Below are 21,946 nucleotides of genomic sequence, written 5' to 3'. Positions count from 1 at the left end.
AGAGAGAGAGAGAGAGAGAGAGAGAGAGACTTTGGTTAAGTATGTATAATTTTTCAAAATGTGGACACTCTTTTTCGACACCGACGGCAGAAGTTTACACTTTACACTTTTTCAAAAACTTTCGTCTTGAACTATTGTCCATCACATCCCGTGCCTTGAACTATTGTCCATCATATCCCGTGCCTTGAACTATTGTCTATCACATCCCGTGCCTTGAACTATTGTCTATCACATCCCGTGCCTTGAACTATTGTCTATCACATCCCGTGCCTTGAACTATTGTCTATCACATCCCGTGCCTTGAACTATTGTCTATCACATCCCGTGCCTTGAACTATTGTCTATCACATCCCGTGCCTTGAACTATTGTCTATCACATCCCGTGCCTTGAACTATTGTCTATCACATCCCGTGCCTTGAACTATTGTCTATCACATCCCGTGCCTTGAACTATTGTCTATCACATCCCGTGCCTTGAACTATTGTCTATCACATCCCGTGCCTTGAACTATTGTCTATCACATCCCGTGCCTTGAACTATTGTCTATCACATCCCGTGCCTTGAACTATTGTCTATCACATCCCGTGCCTTGAACTATTGTCTATCACATCCCGTGCCTTGAACTATTGTCTATCACATCCCGTGCCTTGAACTATTGTCTATCACATCCCGTGCCTTGAACTATTGTCTATCACATCCCGTGCCTTGAACTATTGTCTATCACATCCCGTGCCTTGAACTATTGTCTATCACATCCCGTGCCTTGAACTATTGTCTATCACATCCCGTGCCTTGAACTATTGTCTATCACATCCCGTGCCTTGAACTATTGTCTATCACATCCCGTGCCTTGAACTATTGTCTATCACATCCCGTGCCTTGAACTATTGTCTATCACATCCCGTGCCTTGAACTATTGTCTATCACATCCCGTGCCTTGAACTATTGTCTATCACATCCCGTGCCTTGAACTATTGTCTATCACATCCCGTGCCTTGAACTATTGTCTATCACATCCCGTGCCTTGAACTATTGTCTATCACATCCCGTGCCTTGAACTATTGTCTATCACATCCCGTGCCTTGAACTATTGTCTATCACATCCCGTGCCTTGAACTATTGTCTATCACATCCCGTGCCTTGAACTATTGTCTATCACATCCCGTGCCTTGAACTATTGTCTATCACATCCCGTGCCTTGAACTATTGTCTATCACATCCCGTGCCTTGAACTATTGTCTATCACATCCCGTGCCTTGAACTATTGTCTATCACATCCCGTGCCTTGAACTATTGTCTATCACATCCCGTGCCTTGAACTATTGTCTATCACATCCCGTGCCTTGAACTATTGTCTATCACATCCCGTGCCTTGAACTATTGTCTATCACATCCCGTGCCTTGAACTATTGTCTATCACATCCCGTGCCTTGAACTATTGTCTATCACATCCCGTGCCTTGAACTATTGTCTATCACATCCCGTGCCTTGAACTATTGTCTATCACATCCCGTGCCTTGAACTATTGTCTATCACATCCCGTGCCTTGAACTATTGTCTATCACATCCCGTGCCTTGAACTATTGTCTATCACATCCCGTGCCTTGAACTATTGTCTATCACATCCCGTGCCTTGAACTATTGTCTATCACATCCCGTGCCTTGAACTATTGTCTATCACATCCCGTGCCTTGAACTATTGTCTATCACATCCCGTGCCATGAACTATTGTCTATCACATCCCGTGCCTTGAACTATTGTCTATCACATCCCGTGCCTTGAACTATTGTCTATCACATCCCGTGCCTTGAACTATTGTCTATCACATCCCGTGCCTTGAACTATTGTCTATCACATCCCGTGCCTTGAACTATTGTCTATCACATCCCGTGCCTTGAACTATTGTCTATCACATCCCGTGCCTTGAACTATTGTCTATCACATCCCGTGCCTTGAACTATTGTCTATCACATCCCGTGCCTTGAACTATTGTCTATCACATCCCGTGCCTTGAACTATTGTCTATCACATCCCGTGCCTTGAACTATTGTCTATCACATCCCGTGCCTTGAACTATTGTCTATCACATCCCGTGCCTTGAACTATTGTCTATCACATCCCGTGCCTTGAACTATTGTCTATCACATCCCGTGCCTTGAACTATTGTCTATCACATCCCGTGCCTTGAACTATTGTCTATCACATCCCGTGCCTTGAACTATTGTCTATCACATCCCGTGCCTTGAACTATTGTCTATCACATCCCGTGCCTTGAACTATTGTCTATCACATCCCGTGCCTTGAACTATTGTCTATCACATCCCGTGCCTTGAACTATTGTCTATCACATCCCGTGCCTTGAACTATTGTCTATCACATCCCGTGCCTTGAACTATTGTCTATCACATCCCGTGCCTTGAACTATTGTCTATCACATCCCGTGCCTTGAACTATTGTCTATCACATCCCGTGCCTTGAACTATTGTCTATCACATCCCGTGCCTTGAACTATTGTCTATCACATCCCGTGCCTTGAACTATTGTCTATCACATCCCGTGCCTTGAACTATTGTCTATCACATCCCGTGCCTTGAACTATTGTCTATCACATCCCGTGCCTTGAACTATTGTCTATCACATCCCGTGCCTTGAACTATTGTCTATCACATCCCGTGCCTTGAACTATTGTCTATCACATCCCGTGCCTTGAACTATTGTCTATCACATCCCGTGCCTTGAACTATTGTCTATCACATCCCGTGCCTTGAACTATTGTCTATCACATCCCGTGCCTTGAACTATTGTCTATCACATCCCGTGCCTTGAACTATTGTCTATCACATCCCGTGCCTTGAACTATTGTCTATCACATCCCGTGCCTTGAACTATTGTCTATCACATCCCGTGCCTTGAACTATTGTCTATCACATCCCGTGCCTTGAACTATTGTCTATCACATCCCGTGCCTTGAACTATTGTCTATCACATCCCGTGCCTTGAACTATTGTCTATCACATCCCGTGCCTTGAACTATTGTCTATCACATCCCGTGCCTTGAACTATTGTCTATCACATCCCGTGCCTTGAACTATTGTCTATCACATCCCGTGCCTTGAACTATTGTCTATCACATCCCGTGCCTTGAACTATTGTCTATCACATCCCGTGCCTTGAACTATTGTCTATCACATCCCGTGCCTTGAACTATTGTCTATCACATCCCGTGCCTTGAACTATTGTCTATCACATCCCGTGCCTTGAACTATTGTCTATCACATCCCGTGCCTTGAACTATTGTCTATCACATCCCGTGCCTTGAACTATTGTCTATCACATCCCGTGCCTTGAACTATTGTCTATCACATCCCGTGCCTTGAACTATTGTCTATCACATCCCGTGCCTTGAACTATTGTCTATCACATCCCGTGCCTTGAACTATTGTCTATCACATCCCGTGCCTTGAACTATTGTCTATCACATCCCGTGCCTTGAACTATTGTCTATCACATCCCGTGCCTTGAACTATTGTCTATCACATCCCGTGCCTTGAACTATTGTCTATCACATCCCGTGCCTTGAACTATTGTCTATCACATCCCGTGCCTTGAACTATTGTCTATCACATCCCGTGCCTTGAACTATTGTCTATCACATCCCGTGCCTTGAACTATTGTCTATCACATCCCGTGCCTTGAACTATTGTCTATCACATCCCGTGCCTTGAACTATTGTCTATCACATCCCGTGCCTTGAACTATTGTCTATCACATCCCGTGCCTTGAACTATTGTCTATCACATCCCGTGCCTTGAACTATTGTCTATCACATCCCGTGCCTTGAACTATTGTCTATCACATCCCGTGCCTTGAACTATTGTCTATCACATCCCGTGCCTTGAACTATTGTCTATCACATCCCGTGCCTTGAACTATTGTCTATCACATCCCGTGCCTTGAACTATTGTCTATCACATCCCGTGCCTTGAACTATTGTCTATCACATCCCGTGCCATGAACTATTGTCTATCACATCCCGTGCCATGAACTATTGTCTATCACATCCTGTGCCTTGAACTATTGTCTATCACGTCCCATGCCATGAACTATTGTCTATCACATCCCGTGCCTTGAACTATTGTCTATCACATCCCGTGCCATGAACTATTGTCCATCACATCCCGTGCCTTGGTTTACTCCTCTTTGTCGTTCAATTCGTTCTTGAATATCCGTTTCTCTTTTGCCGTCAACATCGAACAAGATTGAATACAAGAACATTTAATACAAAAATCTATTCATTTATCTATTCAAATAATAAAGAGATATCAAAATCTTCTAGAGTCTGAAATATATTGCTGGGTGCTTTGGCATATTTTAATATAGTCCTCTAAAGACAAATTATTACTACAATGTAACATTGTATAGTAACTGCAGGTCTAGCGGGATGAATTCATTCAGTTCACGGTACAATTTTATTCTTTGGTCCGCATAATTATTACAAATAAAGAAGTGGTATGAATCTTCAATGGGATGACCGCATTGACAGTGACGGTAGACAATTAAATTATAAAGATTGGAATAGATCATCATTTAAAGTACTAGATATATTTCTCAGTCTGGTTTGCAATATATTGGATTTCCGGTTTCCGATCAATTAATAATTTGGAACTTTTGTCAAGGTTAGAAGAGATTTTTTAAAGACTGCGTACGAAACACTTTTTCTAATTTCAAGATCTAGTCGGTTCCAAAGTCGAGTCGTAGATGGAAAAAAATGATAAGTTGGTTAGTTGTAGTCGGAAATGTGGTATGGAGTAATTATTTGTAATAATTAACATCATGTCGCCCTCTTGATCTCTTTCTTGTTAGACATAGCGGTTGGTTGTTTTTATTATATTCATTTGTGTGCTTTGGTGTTGTGTTGCCATTGGTGTGCTTTGGTGTTGTGTTGCCATTGATGTGCTTTGGTGTTGTGTTGCCATAGGTGTGCTTTGGTGTTGTGTTGCCATTGGTGTGCTTTGGTGTTGTGTTGCCATTGGTGTATTTCGGTGTTGTGTTGCCATTGCCTCAGCTCTCGTTTGGAGAACATGACATAACTTGGATTGGACCAATATTTAGATGGCGGGTGCCGCCAATGGAACGAAGACGCGCACCCTTCCGAAACACCTGGCCATCCATGTTTTTTTCAAAGTTCTGAACGGAAGTATTACCTTTGCTCATGTTTATCCTTGTTTTTGAGTAAGATTACTTCATGCCAGCAGCGTTTTGTCCTAATACTGTGAAGTAAGACACTATTCCAATTCAGCTTTCAAATATTTATTGATCATTAACCAAACAATAACACCTGAACAACAACAATGCCTTTATCAATATATACATCGCAACAGTTTATCTGACAATCATTACTCATACAAATGCTGGACCTGTATATGAACGTTACCAATCTGTCGCCATTAAAATTCTTCTCAGATAATTGTACAAATATGTTTTTTTCCAAACACAATGGTGACTAATCAAATTACGTACATAAACATATCCGATGACTATCACACACATACATGTACATACATGGACACGCACACATACACACCCAATCTGATACCTGTTTACAACTCCAACGCCAATAAATATGACATATTATATAAATGATAATAATTTACTGTACGAACATTTTAACAAAATAAAAGGGAAAAAAAGGGGAAAGATATAGTTCAATTGGAATCATAATATTTGTTCGTAGTTAGGTCAACCTGACGGTAAAGTGTGCCAATTAATAATTTAAAATTATAAGTATTCGTCCTTATATATAGAAGATAAAGAGACCGGAAAGGATTTTTTCAGACTAAGAGCAATTCCCCTCTCAAGTTTTTAATTGGCTACGAGGCCAATACATTGGATTTTTCATTCCTTACAGTTGTAATTCGTACGTAACTTCACAGATTAAGCCTAGTTCATCCCGTGCTGTTTTTATAAATTTTTGTTTTCAAACTTTCAAATTTCAAACAACTCTAATTCTGTAAAATGCATGCATGACGTTCGATGTTTTTAATGGCGGTGTTAATACCTTACCAAGGGAAATTCATAAGTATCAAACGTATCAACGTATACATGGGTAAGGTATGTTTATAATGGCAGACATAGGATGGATATAAATATAATAATTAACCATATTTAACAAATATTGACATCTTCTCGGAGGTGAATATAACAATTTATGTACCCGAGGAAGAAACATTATCACTGAAATCGACACTTTTTGAGGCATTGCATGTGACAAGGGACTTCCCCTTTGTTCTGTTTTGGTGTTTATGGAAGTTTTTTTATGCTTAAAGTGAATGTAACGAAATGTTCGACAGATAATCTTATATTCCAATGAAACACACATGCAATCTGCTAGTTTCAGTTTTATTACTTTGTAACGTGTAAAGAGAAGACCGATATCTAAAACGTGTTATAGACATGGTGTGTGGGAAAGAGCCGAAAGCTCTATGAATAAACAAGTAAGTCTCAAAATAACACATCGTTCCATCAATATATTAGCTTCCATATTCAAGTTTGATGCCATTCAAATAAGCTTTTATTGGCGGAAACACTGTAGATAAACATTAAAAAGAGTTATTTTATATTTGTGGTTAGTATTACAATGCGTTTTGCTGGTATCTGTGTTTTACAGCGATGATAAATTTTGCCTAGTTTTTGTCAACCATGGAATAAACACTTTATGATAATTCACTTTTTGACGTTAGTAGCCTCAAATCCTAATACCTAAGTAGAGACGATTATCATTACCTGATCTTTACGATACGGAATGTCTCCAGACGCATCACTCTAGACATATTATCAAATCAATCAAGATCTCCCAGAGGGACTAGACACGGAAAAAAGCATGAGAAACACGACATTATCTGAAGTCACAGATGAATTGCTCCCAAATGGTACGTTGTTTCTACTGTTCACCAATGCCCTATACTCATACTGATTAAACGTGTCGGCGTGTCAGATACTGCCATAAAGAAGTCAAGTGGATTTCATTCCACCACGTACAGACTATCGTAATTTGTGGTGAGTAAATGGCCCCGTTATATTATCATATCTTGTCGACCTGTCTACTAATTTCCTTGTGTGTTCTTGATGAGTTATGCCGTAGCAAGGCGAACCCAGCATATGCCCTTTTTAGTCTAAATGTCTACCTCAGACAGCCAATTCTACTCACTATTTAGTGATACGCTGACTCAAGACAAATGCTATCCATCAACTTGTTCACGTTGTTACCTTTGCAAGTCATCCATTTTGTTGATATCTATTGAAGTAGGGTAGTATGTTTATTTTCTACTTTGTAAAATATAATCAATTTTAATTGTTTTAATACCAAATGTTACAATGTTTTAATCAAACTTGTTTTATTCCTAGTTCAATAAAGAAAATGAGCTGCATCCCCGGAACTACCATTTTCCTAAAAGGATACGTGATACATTATACCATTTGTTTGTCACACTATGTAGTTTATATTTAATCCTGATTTATCGTGATATAAATGTAATGGTAAAAAACTATTTAGCAATTAATATCATTACTGAATAAAAATGTCAGAAATAACGGAGTTATTCTTATCCTGTCGTCGTATGCTGTTTAACAACAAAAAAAATAAAATAAAAGGAATACGCAAGGTTTGAAGGACCAAATTAAATGAAAGAACTCTATTCAAGACGTCCAAGGATTGGCATCGGAAACCTCCTCCTACGCAGAGGATTTTGTTTGCTAGCCAATCGTTATAATTAGTCTGCTTTAAACTACAACGTAAGTATCATCTTCCTAGACTGAAAAGAGAAGCATGATTTGATGTACGATTTATGTTTCTTGTTTTCTCCTCAATTCAAGTTGTTGTTTTCTTTATTTGAAATTTTGTACTTGTGCATTGATGCTGTGGTACACTTTTTTTTTTATCATATTTGTTTGTTATAATTGTCAACCATGTTTTGGGTTTGGTGTCAAAAAGTGTTTGAAATTTGCCTAAACAAATCTTTTGTAAATATGTCATTTTTCCACGATAGAAAAATATGTGTTGATGCAATGGTGTTTGTCTGGGTACCTACAAGTATAAGGGGTAGAAACCTTCAACAGAATTAATCACTACTTTAGAAGCAATGTATATTAGATTATTATTCTTTATATTAATTAAAATGCGAACAGTACAGAAAAAGAATCTCATCCTGATTTGCTAATCTTTAACATTGCATTCTATCGTTTGCGATTTGTACCAAGTTTATGCAATTTCTCTGTGTGGTTACAGACGAATGTTTTTTTGTTTTCAGTTGTTGCGCATGCTCCTCGACATTAACAGTGAATACATAAGCAACCTAACGCATACTACTTAAGTTAATCCATAGCATACATAGTGAGATGTCAAAATAAATAGTAGGTTTCTGAAAGCTTCCTACAATGAAAACAAAAAGAAACATTGTAATATATCTTTTTATTACTTGTATTTTGAGTTCGATTTTAGTGTTGGCATTCATGAAAAATTCTTAGATATCTAAAAAAAACACGGTGTTTTACGTATGTCTATGTTAAAAATGGTAAAAAATATTGAGAAAAATCAGTAGAACTCCGTCTATGGATACATTATAAAAGGAGAATTGCTTAAATTCAGGATGGTGGCAATTTCAATACCGTGACGTCACCCTTCTACGAAAGGTCACTATCAAGGAGATGTTTAAATGCTATTTCTTTTAACATTCGTCAATGACATAAACATCAGGTATAATGTTATATCAAAAAACTTTGAATAAGATGTTTTAAGACAAACTAACGAGAATATCATTGATCGTTAAAGAAAAGATTGATGTAATACGAAACTCAGTGACATTAGATTGATGATTAGAACCTCAAAAAGTCTGGTAATCTTGCTCTCAACACATAAAAACCTCGTAATTCATCTTATTAATTATACATAATCAGGCTTCGAAGACATATATGGATGGCATGTAACTATTGAATCTTTATGTGGTTCCTCAGAGTGTGTTTCCTTTTGTTTTTGACGTGTCCTCATTTTTATTGCTGTCGCGTTGTATCGATTGATAAAACGCGACAGCAATACAAATGAATTAAATAATTATATAGTTATATATAAGAAAAGTGTTTTGTTTGCAATGTCTTAGAAAGTGAGGTAGTTTTATGTAGCCCCTATAACATTGATCAATTAAGGACTTTTGTTGAGATGCACATGTGGTTATATGAACCTGCAACATATATATTAACCGAGACAAAGTCCAGGTCGTTATACCTTTTCAAAGTCCAAATAGCTTCTTGTCTTCAACAGGATTGGTCGTAATAAAATCACTATGTGAATAGTAGTGTTCTTGGCTGAGAATAGTGTGACGTTACAGTTGAAGTGACGTCATAAAAGGGAGGTTAACGTGCTGTTTCTAAAAATGGTACTGCAACACCGAGTTGATATCACAAATCACCGATTCCCACGTGATCATGATCCAATTTTTGCGGATGTAGCAATAGCTTGAGTCAATTGATGTGATATAATAAATGAATGTTGTTTCAATGTGTATTTTTATTTAACAGGGGTTGTCGTTTTACACAGTGAAGTATGTATTAAATGTCATTATGTTATGAAAAGCAAAATGTTTAATCAGATGATATTCATAATTAATGGACGCATTAAATTTGTAGCTCATACATTATGGTATTTCTCGTTATTAATGAACATGAATTATTACATTCATGTCTAGCGATGTACTTTTATAAATAAAGTTCTCCATTCAACAATGCATTAGTTTGTAATAACATTTTTTTAAAAATATAATAACCATCTGTTTCTAGATTGATGTACTGTGTAACATGCGTTTACAGTTATTTCAGTGCATCCTTATTTTTATGACCAACAGGAAAGGGAAAGTTCACAAATAAAGTGTAGATCAGTTCAATTAAAGCAAAGCGTACATGATATACACAAGGCAAAGGGAAAATATTAGGATGATAATGATGACAAAAAAAATGATAGTGATGAAGTCGCATGCACCATTCACTCATCAAAAGCAACTGAATTAAATGTGTTGTTTTTCTATGGAAACAGTTGCGCGCCAGTATTCTGATACATTCGTACGGCGTTACCTTTTATTCCACGTGATACTACATCTCTCGATTCTATAGACCTAGATCAGCCTCTTTAAATAAGTAGCTTTCCCGGTGATAAAGCGAACTAATCCAGAAAGTTATCATCATCTTCTTGAGCAAAAAGGTCTTGATTACGTAAAATTGTTATTTTGTTTAAAAAAGTATATAACATTACTTTTGTCGAAGCATATCACAGACACATTGACGTCAAAATATTAACCCGCTACCTAGTAAATAAGTAATAGTGAAGAAAAATAGGTGATCCAGAGGAAATCTCATTCGTCAACAAATGTCAATTCTGCAGCGTAATCAAATTAGGAATGTTGAAGTAAGCATGAGGCAATAGCTTGTTCAACGTTAATGATACAGAGTTCGTTCTGTAATAATGGGAAATTATCAAAGAAATACATTACATCACGTGATTATCTTGGAGTCCACTGACGTCATTTGTAACGTACATGACACGTAAAAAGTGTGTCCATAGAAGTGGGAAAAGATGAGGGGTTTTGTTTTACTTCCGTACCCTCTGCGCATGCCTCCTCCTTGTTACACATCACCATAACACATGGCATGGACATGGCTATTTCTTTTGGAATAGAAGCCTCTTCACACCTACATAACACTAATGTATTCCTCCGCGAGGCAAGTACGGTCAGTTTAGTGTCCTTTGTGCTCATGCAATGCTGATTTGACTTCCGGTTTCTTCGCTGGAGAAAGGGGGTTATCCCGCTGTTGTTCACGTCTTTTTTCCAGCACCTGGAAAGCAACGGAACAAAAGCTCAATTAAGAGATGAGGATTTGATAAAAAAATAAAGCAGGCAAGCATGAAACAAAACATAAAATTGGTGCAAAGTATTAAAATAATCTATGAATTGTAATATAATTAGTGCTACAATCTGATTAATTATTCCACTATGATTGTTTCGTACAATCACGTTCTTTAGTTGAAAGATATTTCATATATATGAACATTTAATCAGATTGTAAAATTATAAAATAAAAGAAATAATCATTCTTTGCTCAGAGGTAAATAAGAAGCATACTGCATCAACTTATTGAAAAGTGGATAACAAAGTTAGGTTGTGCAAACATACCTACAGATATATGGTGAAGGGTGTGTCGCCAAGCATAACTATGTTAATCAGTGATCATTCAACGATTCAAACATTAATAAGCTAAATCCTACCGTGTACAGCATTTATAGGTAGCAATGTACACTTTTGCGCTACGGCCTTGGTGATTTTAGTTTTAGAAATGAGCTTGCGTGGAGTTATTGTATTAATGAATTGTTTTGATACATGTCATTTATCATAACGAAAAGAAAGACTTACAGTTTAAGATACACTATAATTGGTGTTATGTACGATTATTATCAATTCTAAGGTTTTGGTGTGGTCCTTCCCGGAGTCGGGTTTTGATAACTATATGGCTAGTTATTCTTTAATTTTCTTTTGAGGGTAAGTTGGTATTTCTGAGGTTGCCAAATGCAAAGTGTTCTTTTCAGTCTTATTATTTTTTGTTTTGAATCGAGTAAAATATTGTTATGAAAGAAACCATGTGCTTCAAAAACTTAAAAATGTTCAGCATCAAATGCGTTTTTGAGGTGTATCAGTAGAATGCAAAACATACTTGCGTATTGCTGGTGTTGCTTGGTTCATTTGTCTATGTATCTTCACTTTCATCCCTATCAAGACTATCTAATATTAATGATGAAAATAACTAAGGTTGCAGGTCAAAAATCAGAATAAGCAGTAAAAGAGATCATGTTGATCATTTTTCTGTTAATGTTCATATTGATAGCTTATATTGAGGTAATATTATACTATAATAATAACAACAATGATAAAATACTTGATTACGAAGAATGATGTTTGTCTCATTTCTGTAACGCCACTATTTATAGCTGTAACTAAAATTTATTTCATTTTTTGGAAAATAATCCTCTTTAAATCTACAAATTACCAACCATCATGTTCCTCCGCGAAGCAAGTAGGTAAGTTAAGTGTCCTTTGTGTTCATGCATTGCTTTTTTGATATACTCTACAAATGTGTATGATAGGAATCAATATACGATTGGATTCCGTGGAAAGCTGCGTCAGATAATTGACACTAAAGCAAGCTGAATAATATACAGATTCAGAGTAGGTGCAATCTTCCTGGTCCATCATACTAAAATGCATAAGTAGCTTAGAGTCCAAAATGATATATTGATAATACTGAAAGATATATATAGCTTCGGTATTGTAAAAGACTAATAAATATTTAAGAGTGCAGTTTTAATTTCATTGTATATAAACCACAATAGAAAAAAACAGAACGAAACCGCTCTCTCTCTCTCTCTCTCTCTCTCTCTCTCTCTCTCTCTCTCTCTCTCTCTCTCTCTCGCACTCGCACATGACATGTAAGCAATAAGTATAACTCATTATAAATCGACATAAGAAAAACATGATATTTGCAAAGATCTTCTCTGTAATAAAATGGAACAACTCAACTCAACAAAACAATGTGATTTAGATGACTCAGAGTAAATCTTCTTTTAGAATGTGTGTGTTCTACATCTTCGTACAACTATATTCCAGGTTTATACATATTAACTGACGATCTAAATGTTATCTTTAATGTAAATCAACGCGAGCTTTTTCATGAAATCTCCAAATTATCTCGAATCTCCTACCATTAGTTTTGGAATGTGAATAACAAGACAGCATTTGAATGAACTGCATAGAATGGGTCAAATATGTCCGGTTTATCGTACCAAACGTGTTAACCAAATAAAAATGTCTTTTTCTTGACCCTAATTTCAAATACCACACTGATTGATCTCTGTAGCTATGAAGGCAGACAGAACACCTTAATAACATTGTTTTCTGCAAAAACGTCTGCATTTCCTGTTTGAAAGAAAGAGCTAGGTTTATTTGATGAAAAGGAAACCCTACAATTACATTTCTTTAAAGACTAAATAATGGCTTTCTATTCTTCTGTAACACATTTTTTTCAGAACACGTTTAATGATAAGAATGCAGACATGCATCAGTGTTTTATAGGATTAGGAAACTTCACAAGCAACCTTATAAACAGCGTTTTATCGCTTGCTCTGCTAATTCCTTGGCGAAGCCATTCCCCAAACGTCTTTCTTCCGTTCAAAGTATAGTTACCATTTGATCAGACCTACAGTTGCATTGCGACACTATTTACTGCAGAAGTGGAATTAATACAAATGCAGACTCTAAAGAACTAAAAAGATCTTTTTATCAATCTTGCTCATACCTTCACCAAAACATTTTTTCTATCAGAACATTTAACGTTTCTACTATTTATTCTACTATTCCTGACACCAAACTAATATAACGTATTCGTTCTCTTATAACAAGATGCAAAACGACAATACAAAGATAGGAATAAGTATTGTAGGAATCAGGTTTTCAAAAAGACAAAGGAAAAGTTTAAATGTACTGAAGCTTACATCGTGATAATGATCGAGTTCATTAATGAAAATATCTGTTTTGAGTTTGGTGGCCCGATGTACCAGCAGACTGCTGCCAAACCCATTGGAACAATCTCTGTCATCTCATCGCTTTGACTTGCTTTCGTTTTCATACAAAATCAAAATCATCGATGCGCTTATCTGGTGGGGTATCAAGGACCTTTCCAAGTCCTTCCATTTTACATAAATTCGAAGTATGTAGGAGTGTTGCTTTTTATCACAAATATGTATACAGATATACTGATTTTGACGGCTTTACGTCTGCTATTACGGCCTTTGGGCGATATATAAATATACCACACCAGTCGTATGTACACATAAGACCGATGTAAACAGCAAGAAAAACATGGGCATGTTACTGATAAACTAGCATTTTTTTCTGTTTTGAAGTTTTCATTTCTTGACAGTAACATCTGTTTCTTCAACAGTCTTATTTAATTCGATACTCACTCATTTCAATTTCCCTGACTAATGTTAAGTGCTGATAAGCAAACGAATACAAAAGGATTTCGAGAGATGCAGGATTATGAAGACTTTGACATAATTATCTGACTTCTTTAACACATATGCTGTGATATAAATTTAAGAGACAACCAACAACACTATTTCTTACGTTAGTGTAGCGTAAAGTCTTATTAGTAAAACTTTTTGTGACATTTCTTCAAATGTATGAGTAACACATATCGATGACATCTAAATTTGATTGGCCCTGGATGAAGTGACTTAATATGCATATATAGCGTTATAAATGTTCACTGTGTTTCCTTGTCAGAAGCGTTTTGCTATTTCGGTCGGTGTTGATTCTTACGGAAGCATTGAAAAAAGAATATATGGTCGACAGGACTCGCATCTTAATGGTTTTGATCACATTACGTAATAAAGCATGAAGATATTATGACCGCCAAATGGCAATCCGTGGTTTAAACCTGATATATCAGTGATAGCACAATGTGTTACGATTAAAAACTTCAACATGAAGCGGTGGACATATGGATGTTTAATGCAGATAATGATGACGTAACGTAATCAAGACATTAGAACTCTTCTTAAGCCACAACAAGTGAATTAAGCTCTTAAACTAAAAAAAAATGCAAAATTGGAACTGAAACTTGGTACTATGACAAATGCATCAATTTTGTCTCTTTTATCAAGAAATCATTAGCCATTCAATTAATATTGTATTACGCAAGGAAGTAAATACGAAAGCTGGAATACTGAGGGAACAACAAAAGTTAACGGGACGACTGCATACAATGTTCTCAGAACCCAAATCAAGGATAATTTCATGCAAAGAGTATCTTCATGAAAGAGGTACTTTACAACGTAGTAAGTGAGGATGGAAACGCATATTTTTAACATTTATGATGTTATGTAACACAGTTCTGTGATGTGCAGTATACTATCAGCTGTGTATCATCATAACTGTTAAAAAATATATCATCCTGATTTTAATCATACAGAAATTTGAAAATCCTCTTTCTAGATGTCCTCATGGGTTCATTGCGCATTAACACATGCTGTTAGTTGAACTGATAGAAAAGCCATTTTGGCGGAAATAATTCGTGTTCGGGAAAACAAAAACAATTTTTGCCAAGCGTATCTTCCTACCTCCCATGTGACAAACACTATTATGTCTGTTAAATTGATCTGGTAAGCAAATCTTTTCACGTGCAATGAATTCTTTGACATTAGTTTCATATGAACTAGTTCGACTATGCTTGGTTAATTACGAATATGAATGTGATACAAAATGCATCAGCATGAAAATATCATAAATATTACGGTGTCGTAGTACTGTATTGTACAGTAAGGGGACAGCACAGATCCTTGTCTTAATCTCAAAGTATATAAGGTTTACTTTATTCTTATTTTACCTGAACTTTTTTCATCACAGCATCACTAAACGACACCTGCATGTCTCTCAATTTGAGTTGTTTCTCTTTCATTATGGCATAGTGGAATAAAGCTTTGTTGTATCATATCAAAAGGATCTGGGGTTTGCTTTCGATTCATATGATATTGATGAAACTGCAATGTTATCTCGACAAAAAATTCGTAATATATGATAACATCAATATTAGTTTCCTCTATCTGACATACACTAGAAAGACATTAACGATCCTAGGTGTTGCTTACTAGATCCTTCAAAAATATATCGTTCTAATACCGAAATATTAATCATTGTCTGAAAAAGCAAAAGCTTGAGACACATAAATGAGATTGAACAAAAGTAATCATTGCAGTTTTTGCAATGATTAGAGGTAAATGACTACTAATAAGTCTAGCACAATGCCAACGCATTGCATTATGTTGCAAAGTTTTGAAGTAAACAATAGACATATCACAGTGTCAACACACATAGACAGTATGTGTCAGACAACAACAGGAGTCGAGGAGACAGCAAAGCCAAAGGGATCACAACATATTTGGTATTAGACTATGATTTCAAACTCTTATGGTTCAGGTTTTTTAATAGCGGTTCAATAACACTTCTAACAGTTTGTTGAATATAAGCAGTAAGTCATGCATCTAAAATTTTCATTTGCCCATACATTGTATATATGCCAACATAACTCCATTGGTCACGTGAATATATATGAAGTTCATAATATTCTTGTTAAGGTAAATTTGTGTTCGTTTGTTTGAAGAAAATTTTGTATATTCGCAGCATGTATTATGATTGCGTCAATTCAGCAATACGTTAAACTTCAATAACGCGCAAAACATTCGATAGAATAAGAATGTTTGCAACATTATGGAGAAAGGTATACTTGCATACTATATGATAGCAAATTCATCTTACAACGTGGTGGATGGAATCATGAGAATGCTGTTAGAAACCTAATTAACATTGAAAAATCATAACAAATCATGTTTCAATCCATTTTATTATGATATAAAAAGAACCTTTCTATGTGTTGATGTTTACTGAAAAAAAAGTTAAATCAGCAAGTTTGTCTTTATATCATAAAACATATTTCACAGTTGATGCGTGTTTAAGGCAGAAGAATGCAATCGAGTTTGACAATATTATTACCATTGCATTACTGTGAAATATTTATAAAGTCCCTATTCAAAAAAAGTTTCCCGAAAAAAATAACATGTTGCGACAAATTGTACAGCAATTTATTTGTCTGAATTTAAGAAAAAAATAAGAATCTAGGAAAACGTTAAATTGCAAAGCTAGTAAAGCCAGTAGTTTCAAAATCACAGCGTTGACTGTCTAAATAATGGGATGCAGAGTCTTTGAAATCTTGAAAGGAGAGGTTTATCTGGGCCAGAAAACACCTTTTGGTTGTGTGTGTTCATCTGCTATATCAAAGGGAGAATACTCCAATTACAAAAACTCTTGAGTGGAGATGCTCTTTTTGGCGATGAAAACCGATGCAGTGGTACCCTTTACCTCAAGCAGCAAACAAGAAAGTATTTGTTGGGTTTTGACGGACCGTATTTTAGAAGTGGATACACATAATCGATATTTGTGTGGGATGTTAATAAATAGAGCATGGCTTCGTATTGCAGCCCACACAACGTATCCATGTTCCACGTCAGTCAATAAAACATTGCCGTCTCATTACAGCATTGCAGCAAACAGAAACGATACCCCGCATTGGCAATCAAGTTACTTTTCGGTCTCTTATATGAAATAACTCACTTTCTTGCTAATAAGGCATTACATCGTCAATACGTCCTTGCGATAAATGAAGTCTAGCGAACGGAATTAATGTTTCCATTCTGCGGACAGGCCATGGACTAAATGGCTAGGCGATAAGTGCCATTGTACTCGAGTTAAGAGTGGTCCAAAGTCAATGCATACATATGAATACATTTCCTACGTACTAGACTGGCACAGATGTTATTGATGATGCAGGAGAGTATACTCTTCCAAGAATACATTAACCATGTGCAATCTTACAGTTCATACTCAGGATCGGCGTCCTGACACAATTGTTCTACCGGAAAAATTCGATCTTCCCATACGAAAAGGACCTTTTCATATGCAAATATCGTATTCAGACTTAATAGCAAAGTGTGCTACAGTCCTGTTTTTTTTTTTATAAAATGGGCTGATGCTTGGTCATTTAAGACGGATAAAACGATAAGCGGATTTTAATATTAGGCAATATTACACGCAGATTTCCAAACACACAAGATTGATGAAAGAGGAACGCAACACACACATTAGTGATTGTACAATTATAACTAGGTAATAGATACAGTATACCAAGACGATTTACGTCAAACAGCTGTCCTCCTACGACTCATCGGTTATGCTAGGGGCCCAAAATGAGTTGGAAATCAATATTGGTCTTAATGACTGTTGAAGCAGAAGGGGTGGTGCGTAAGACTCCTTTGTTTATGATTTCAAAATTTTGTGGTGTATTGGTTAATTTCAAATTCAAAAATGAAGTAAAGTTTGCCTTTAATGGACCGTACCACTACTCATTATAGGTTGTTGTGGCTATCAAGGTAAAGGAAAAACGTCGAGGCCAAGAAAGCCACCAGGATAACAAGTGATATCAAGGTAAACTAATTCGTATGTATGATGAAGGATAGAAATATATTTATCACAACTCCCAATACACATATAAAAACAAAGGCAACAGATATTGGGGGTAGATTAAAACAAAAGAAAACACACCCCTTTCACGCACATAACTGGAGGCGAAAACAGATGTTTCAAAAATGAAAGCATTTTCTGTCCATATATGGTACATGGATTAGTATCTCTTCAGAACCAGGAAAAAAAAGAGTTGGCAATTTTATAAAGAATCGAGAACTGGAAGATAGACAAGATGCGTATTGCTTTCAAACACCTTGTATTTTAAAATAACTCAATATATATGGACGGTTAGATTAACATATGATCACCGACCTGTAATAGCTCGTGCCTACACTCTTCTTTGAATACAAACGGATCGACTTGACGTGATGCACAGGAAATAAAATGTCAAAGTAAATGGCTTTAATGTGAATTCTGGCTTGTCTACATTATTTAAATAAATGAACTACAGTTTCTACCACGTAAAAACAAAAATAGTTTTACATTTCAGGTACAGAATTAAGGATCCATATCCCATAGTCCGAATTATTCTGACGTTTTATCAACTTTTTTTTATATCGGTCTGACGTCGATTAACGTCAGAACTCCGTCCCCCCTTTAATATGCGGGAAATAAGCGACCCGCGCCTGGGTCGCTCTTCAAACTGATATTTTAGAAACAAATCGTCACTTTCACACACATGTCGCACATGGATCGAAAGATCTATTCTTCATGCACTAGGTGATATCAATGACATTCGTAAATAGAGTTACTTTCCTTTAATGTCGATATGGATAAGACTTGACCAGGGTACAACAGTTGACAAGGAAGCATTGTTAGTTAGAGCGATAGTAAAATAATAGAAAATCCAGGGTTCGATTCCTGATCAAGCCCTGTTGTATTTTTTTTTTCAATCTGAACACTATTGATTTATTTATTGTTGATTTCGTCTTTAATTTCCTTTTTCATAAAAGTTCTGCAAGGTTTTCTTTTCAGAAATGATTTATAAAATCAATAGCCATGCCGGAAGAGAAAATTCCGGAACTGACTGTCATATTTTTGCAGTTAAGGATGTATAATGATTATATAACTATTATCATATTTTTATATGTCATACATAATGTCTTAACGGACGGTGCAGATGTTTGGGAAAAACCGATGCCTGCCGAGGTTTATTACTAAAGGGTTAAACTTTTCTATTCTACATAATTTACAAATGATCTAGCCTTTTGTCATACATAATTACCAATGCATTTGATGGAGATGTAAAGCCACACTCGTGTAGTTAAGTACCATCTGATTTTAATATAATCTTTACCCAATTGGAAAGAGCACATTTCAATTCAGTTTTTTTTACTGTAAGTAAAACCGTTAGATAGCAAATAAGAACGCAATAAAAGAAGATAATAAACAACTTAAACTGGAAATTCAAATTCAGCGAAATAGATTGAAATGAAGTAAACCTTTCCGCGCCATGACGTCCTCTCATTGTCGTAGCAGTGTTAAGCCATGCTCATGTAGATGTTGGATTAATGTATTGCACGTGGCTTTCCTTCATGGGTAAACACGATCCTACATGGCCAGCTATGTGCGAAAATCGTGAGTCAACCGGTGATTCCGTTGCCAATGATACAAAGTTTTACAATATTACTCAAAAAATGAGGTTTAACCAGATGTTGAAATTCCTTCCTTTTTTCCTCGTTAAATTGGCATAGCTACCAAATGTAACGTTCGTGGAAGTTGTACATTCAGAGGAAAGTTATTTAGGGATCTTGTTGTCTTAAAGTCCGTCTCTACCCGATCCTAAAAAAGAATGTCAAGGAGAATATTGTGTTCACCAAAGAATTCATGAATTTAGTATTACAAACATATCACCAAATGCATTCAATCAATGAAAATAATAACTTTTAAGACTGTTCCCTGTTGCACTCGAACGCGGTTTCCCTGTTTCTGTCGTGTGTGAGAGAGCTTAATAATCATCTGTTCTCCAAAGTTCATTGCACTGTTGATAAAAATAACACTGAATAACATGCAATAAATGTCCGACATCCATTCGCCATGTAATTGTCAAATGTACTTTGTCTGAAACAATTGGTAATAACAAGTTTTTTAGCTGAAGAATGAAAGTGTTTTATATTTTTGCATTCTGCACCAATTACCAATTTTTCAAAGGTGCAATCTCCTGAAAGTGGGTCACATTCATCTTTAAATGAACAATAACATCAAAAAGTGGATCCTTTAGAAAAATCGATACGTAATAAAAATATGTTTTGAAAACTATTTGGTTTGCCACATTTTTAATAATACAGCGATACGTAGAGAGTATTGTTCTTTTAATAACGTTTCATCTTTATACTTACAAATATAACTATCCCGTAGAAAAATGACTGTATCGTGTTTATCATTAAGGTATTGAACTTGGACAGTGAAGCAATTGGTTGCTTTTATAACTCATTTATAACTGATTATCTTCCACTAGCTACCGATAACAACCAATGGGTATTGAACATATGGTGACGCACATAGTTGGGATTTTTTTTATTTTTTATTCTTTATTATGGAATGGTGTTTAAACTGCAAAATGAAAACAACCATTGTTGAAAATTGATTCCTTGGCGAGAGGAATAACATAAAAGCTGGGCTGAGAAAGTTATAAAGCCTCGACAATTTCATTACCAACGTCACGTTTATGAAATAGTTTATTAAGTTCTTTTCAAATCTAGTAATCATTAAAATCATACATTGCCATGCATTTTTCAATTTCATAGATATCTAAAATTGAAATGAATTACCATTGCTGTCATCCAGGGGTTACATAAGCACTGCATCTAAAGGCGTGTCAAATATTTAAAAGGACTGCAATTTCAGGAAAAAAAAGAGGAAGCTACTTTAAGCCAGAGAAAAACTCCTTTTGGTTGCTTCTTCATACAGAATGGAGAGATTCAAAGTTACAAAATTATCTGAGAGGAACGCCCTTGATTAAAACAGTTACAACGGGACACATTAAAATAGTCAGCAACCGAAGTGCTACAGCCATACGAATTGAGAGGTCCATCACGGAAAAGCTAGGGGTATTCTTCATGGGTAAGGGGGAAAATGTTTTTTAAGCACTGAGAAGTCCTTTGAAAAAAGGGACACCGAGAAGTAGAAAAATATAGCTCGTCCATACTTGCTGTGTTTCCCCTCATTTCGGGGACATTAAACTTACAGACACGATACAAACTTCACTTACTTGGTAAATATCACAACGAATCAATTCAAACTTGGTTTTATAGACGACATACTTTATCTATGTACATTTGTCAGATATTGCTTTCTTGTAGAATAACAGGTGTTCGTTTCAGATCACAATGAAATAAAGTTGCGGAGGCGGATATAGATTATTTGAATGAATGTTTGAATATCAGAGGCTGGTTAAGTCTACTGGCTGCTCTCAATGAATATCGCTATTTGAGGACTAGGGATTACATTGGATGCTTTATGTAGATTGTTACATCTATTCAAATTTGAAAAAAAAACCATTTGATTGATCAGGAGTCTATATATAAAGAAAATGTGGTTGTCTGAGTTTAGCAATAAAAATCATCAGATCACTATGATGAACATTATGTGAGAATACTGACGGTGTTTCATACCGCAATTTTCTTTATATGTTCGATGTTGAAGCTTTGGCGTCCCAACTGTATGTTGACAGATATTTCGATGAACGATGTCCTGTTTGAGGTCCTGTTAACAAGTGAAATATATCCGTATGATTGTGACAGCTCGTCAAGAGTTCTTAAGATCACTGTCCCGC

The 21,946-nt window shown here is 36.1% G+C and overlaps 1 protein-coding gene across 5 annotated transcripts in view; it reads right to left on the bottom strand.

Moving 5' to 3' along the window:
• LOC110451502 (gonadotropin-releasing hormone receptor-like) overlaps window positions 1-21,946 on the bottom strand; it is a 120,460-nt gene that overhangs the window by 11,976 nt on the left and 86,538 nt on the right. Inside the window, exon 4 of one of the 5 annotated variants that reach the window (XM_021499554.1) lies at window positions 8,494-10,879. The exons of 2 other annotated variants lie outside the window; for them this stretch is intronic. In XM_021499554.1, coding sequence (XP_021355229.1) covers window positions 10,567-10,879 — 313 coding nt within the window. In that variant the 3' untranslated portion in view covers window positions 8,494-10,566. Of the gene's footprint in view, window positions 1-8,493; window positions 10,880-21,946 lie in introns of those variants that run through there. 2 more of the 5 variants (XM_021499557.1, XM_021499555.1) reach the window with 2 other exon arrangements.

The sequence above is a fragment of the Mizuhopecten yessoensis genome, unplaced genomic scaffold (genome assembly GCF_002113885.1).
Source record: "Mizuhopecten yessoensis strain PY_sf001 unplaced genomic scaffold, ASM211388v2 scaffold6111, whole genome shotgun sequence".
Classification (NCBI taxonomy): domain Eukaryota; kingdom Metazoa; phylum Mollusca; class Bivalvia; order Pectinida; family Pectinidae; genus Mizuhopecten; species Mizuhopecten yessoensis.
The sequence above is the reverse complement of the archived record's forward strand: the minus strand, read 5'-3'. Positions and strand labels throughout refer to the sequence as shown.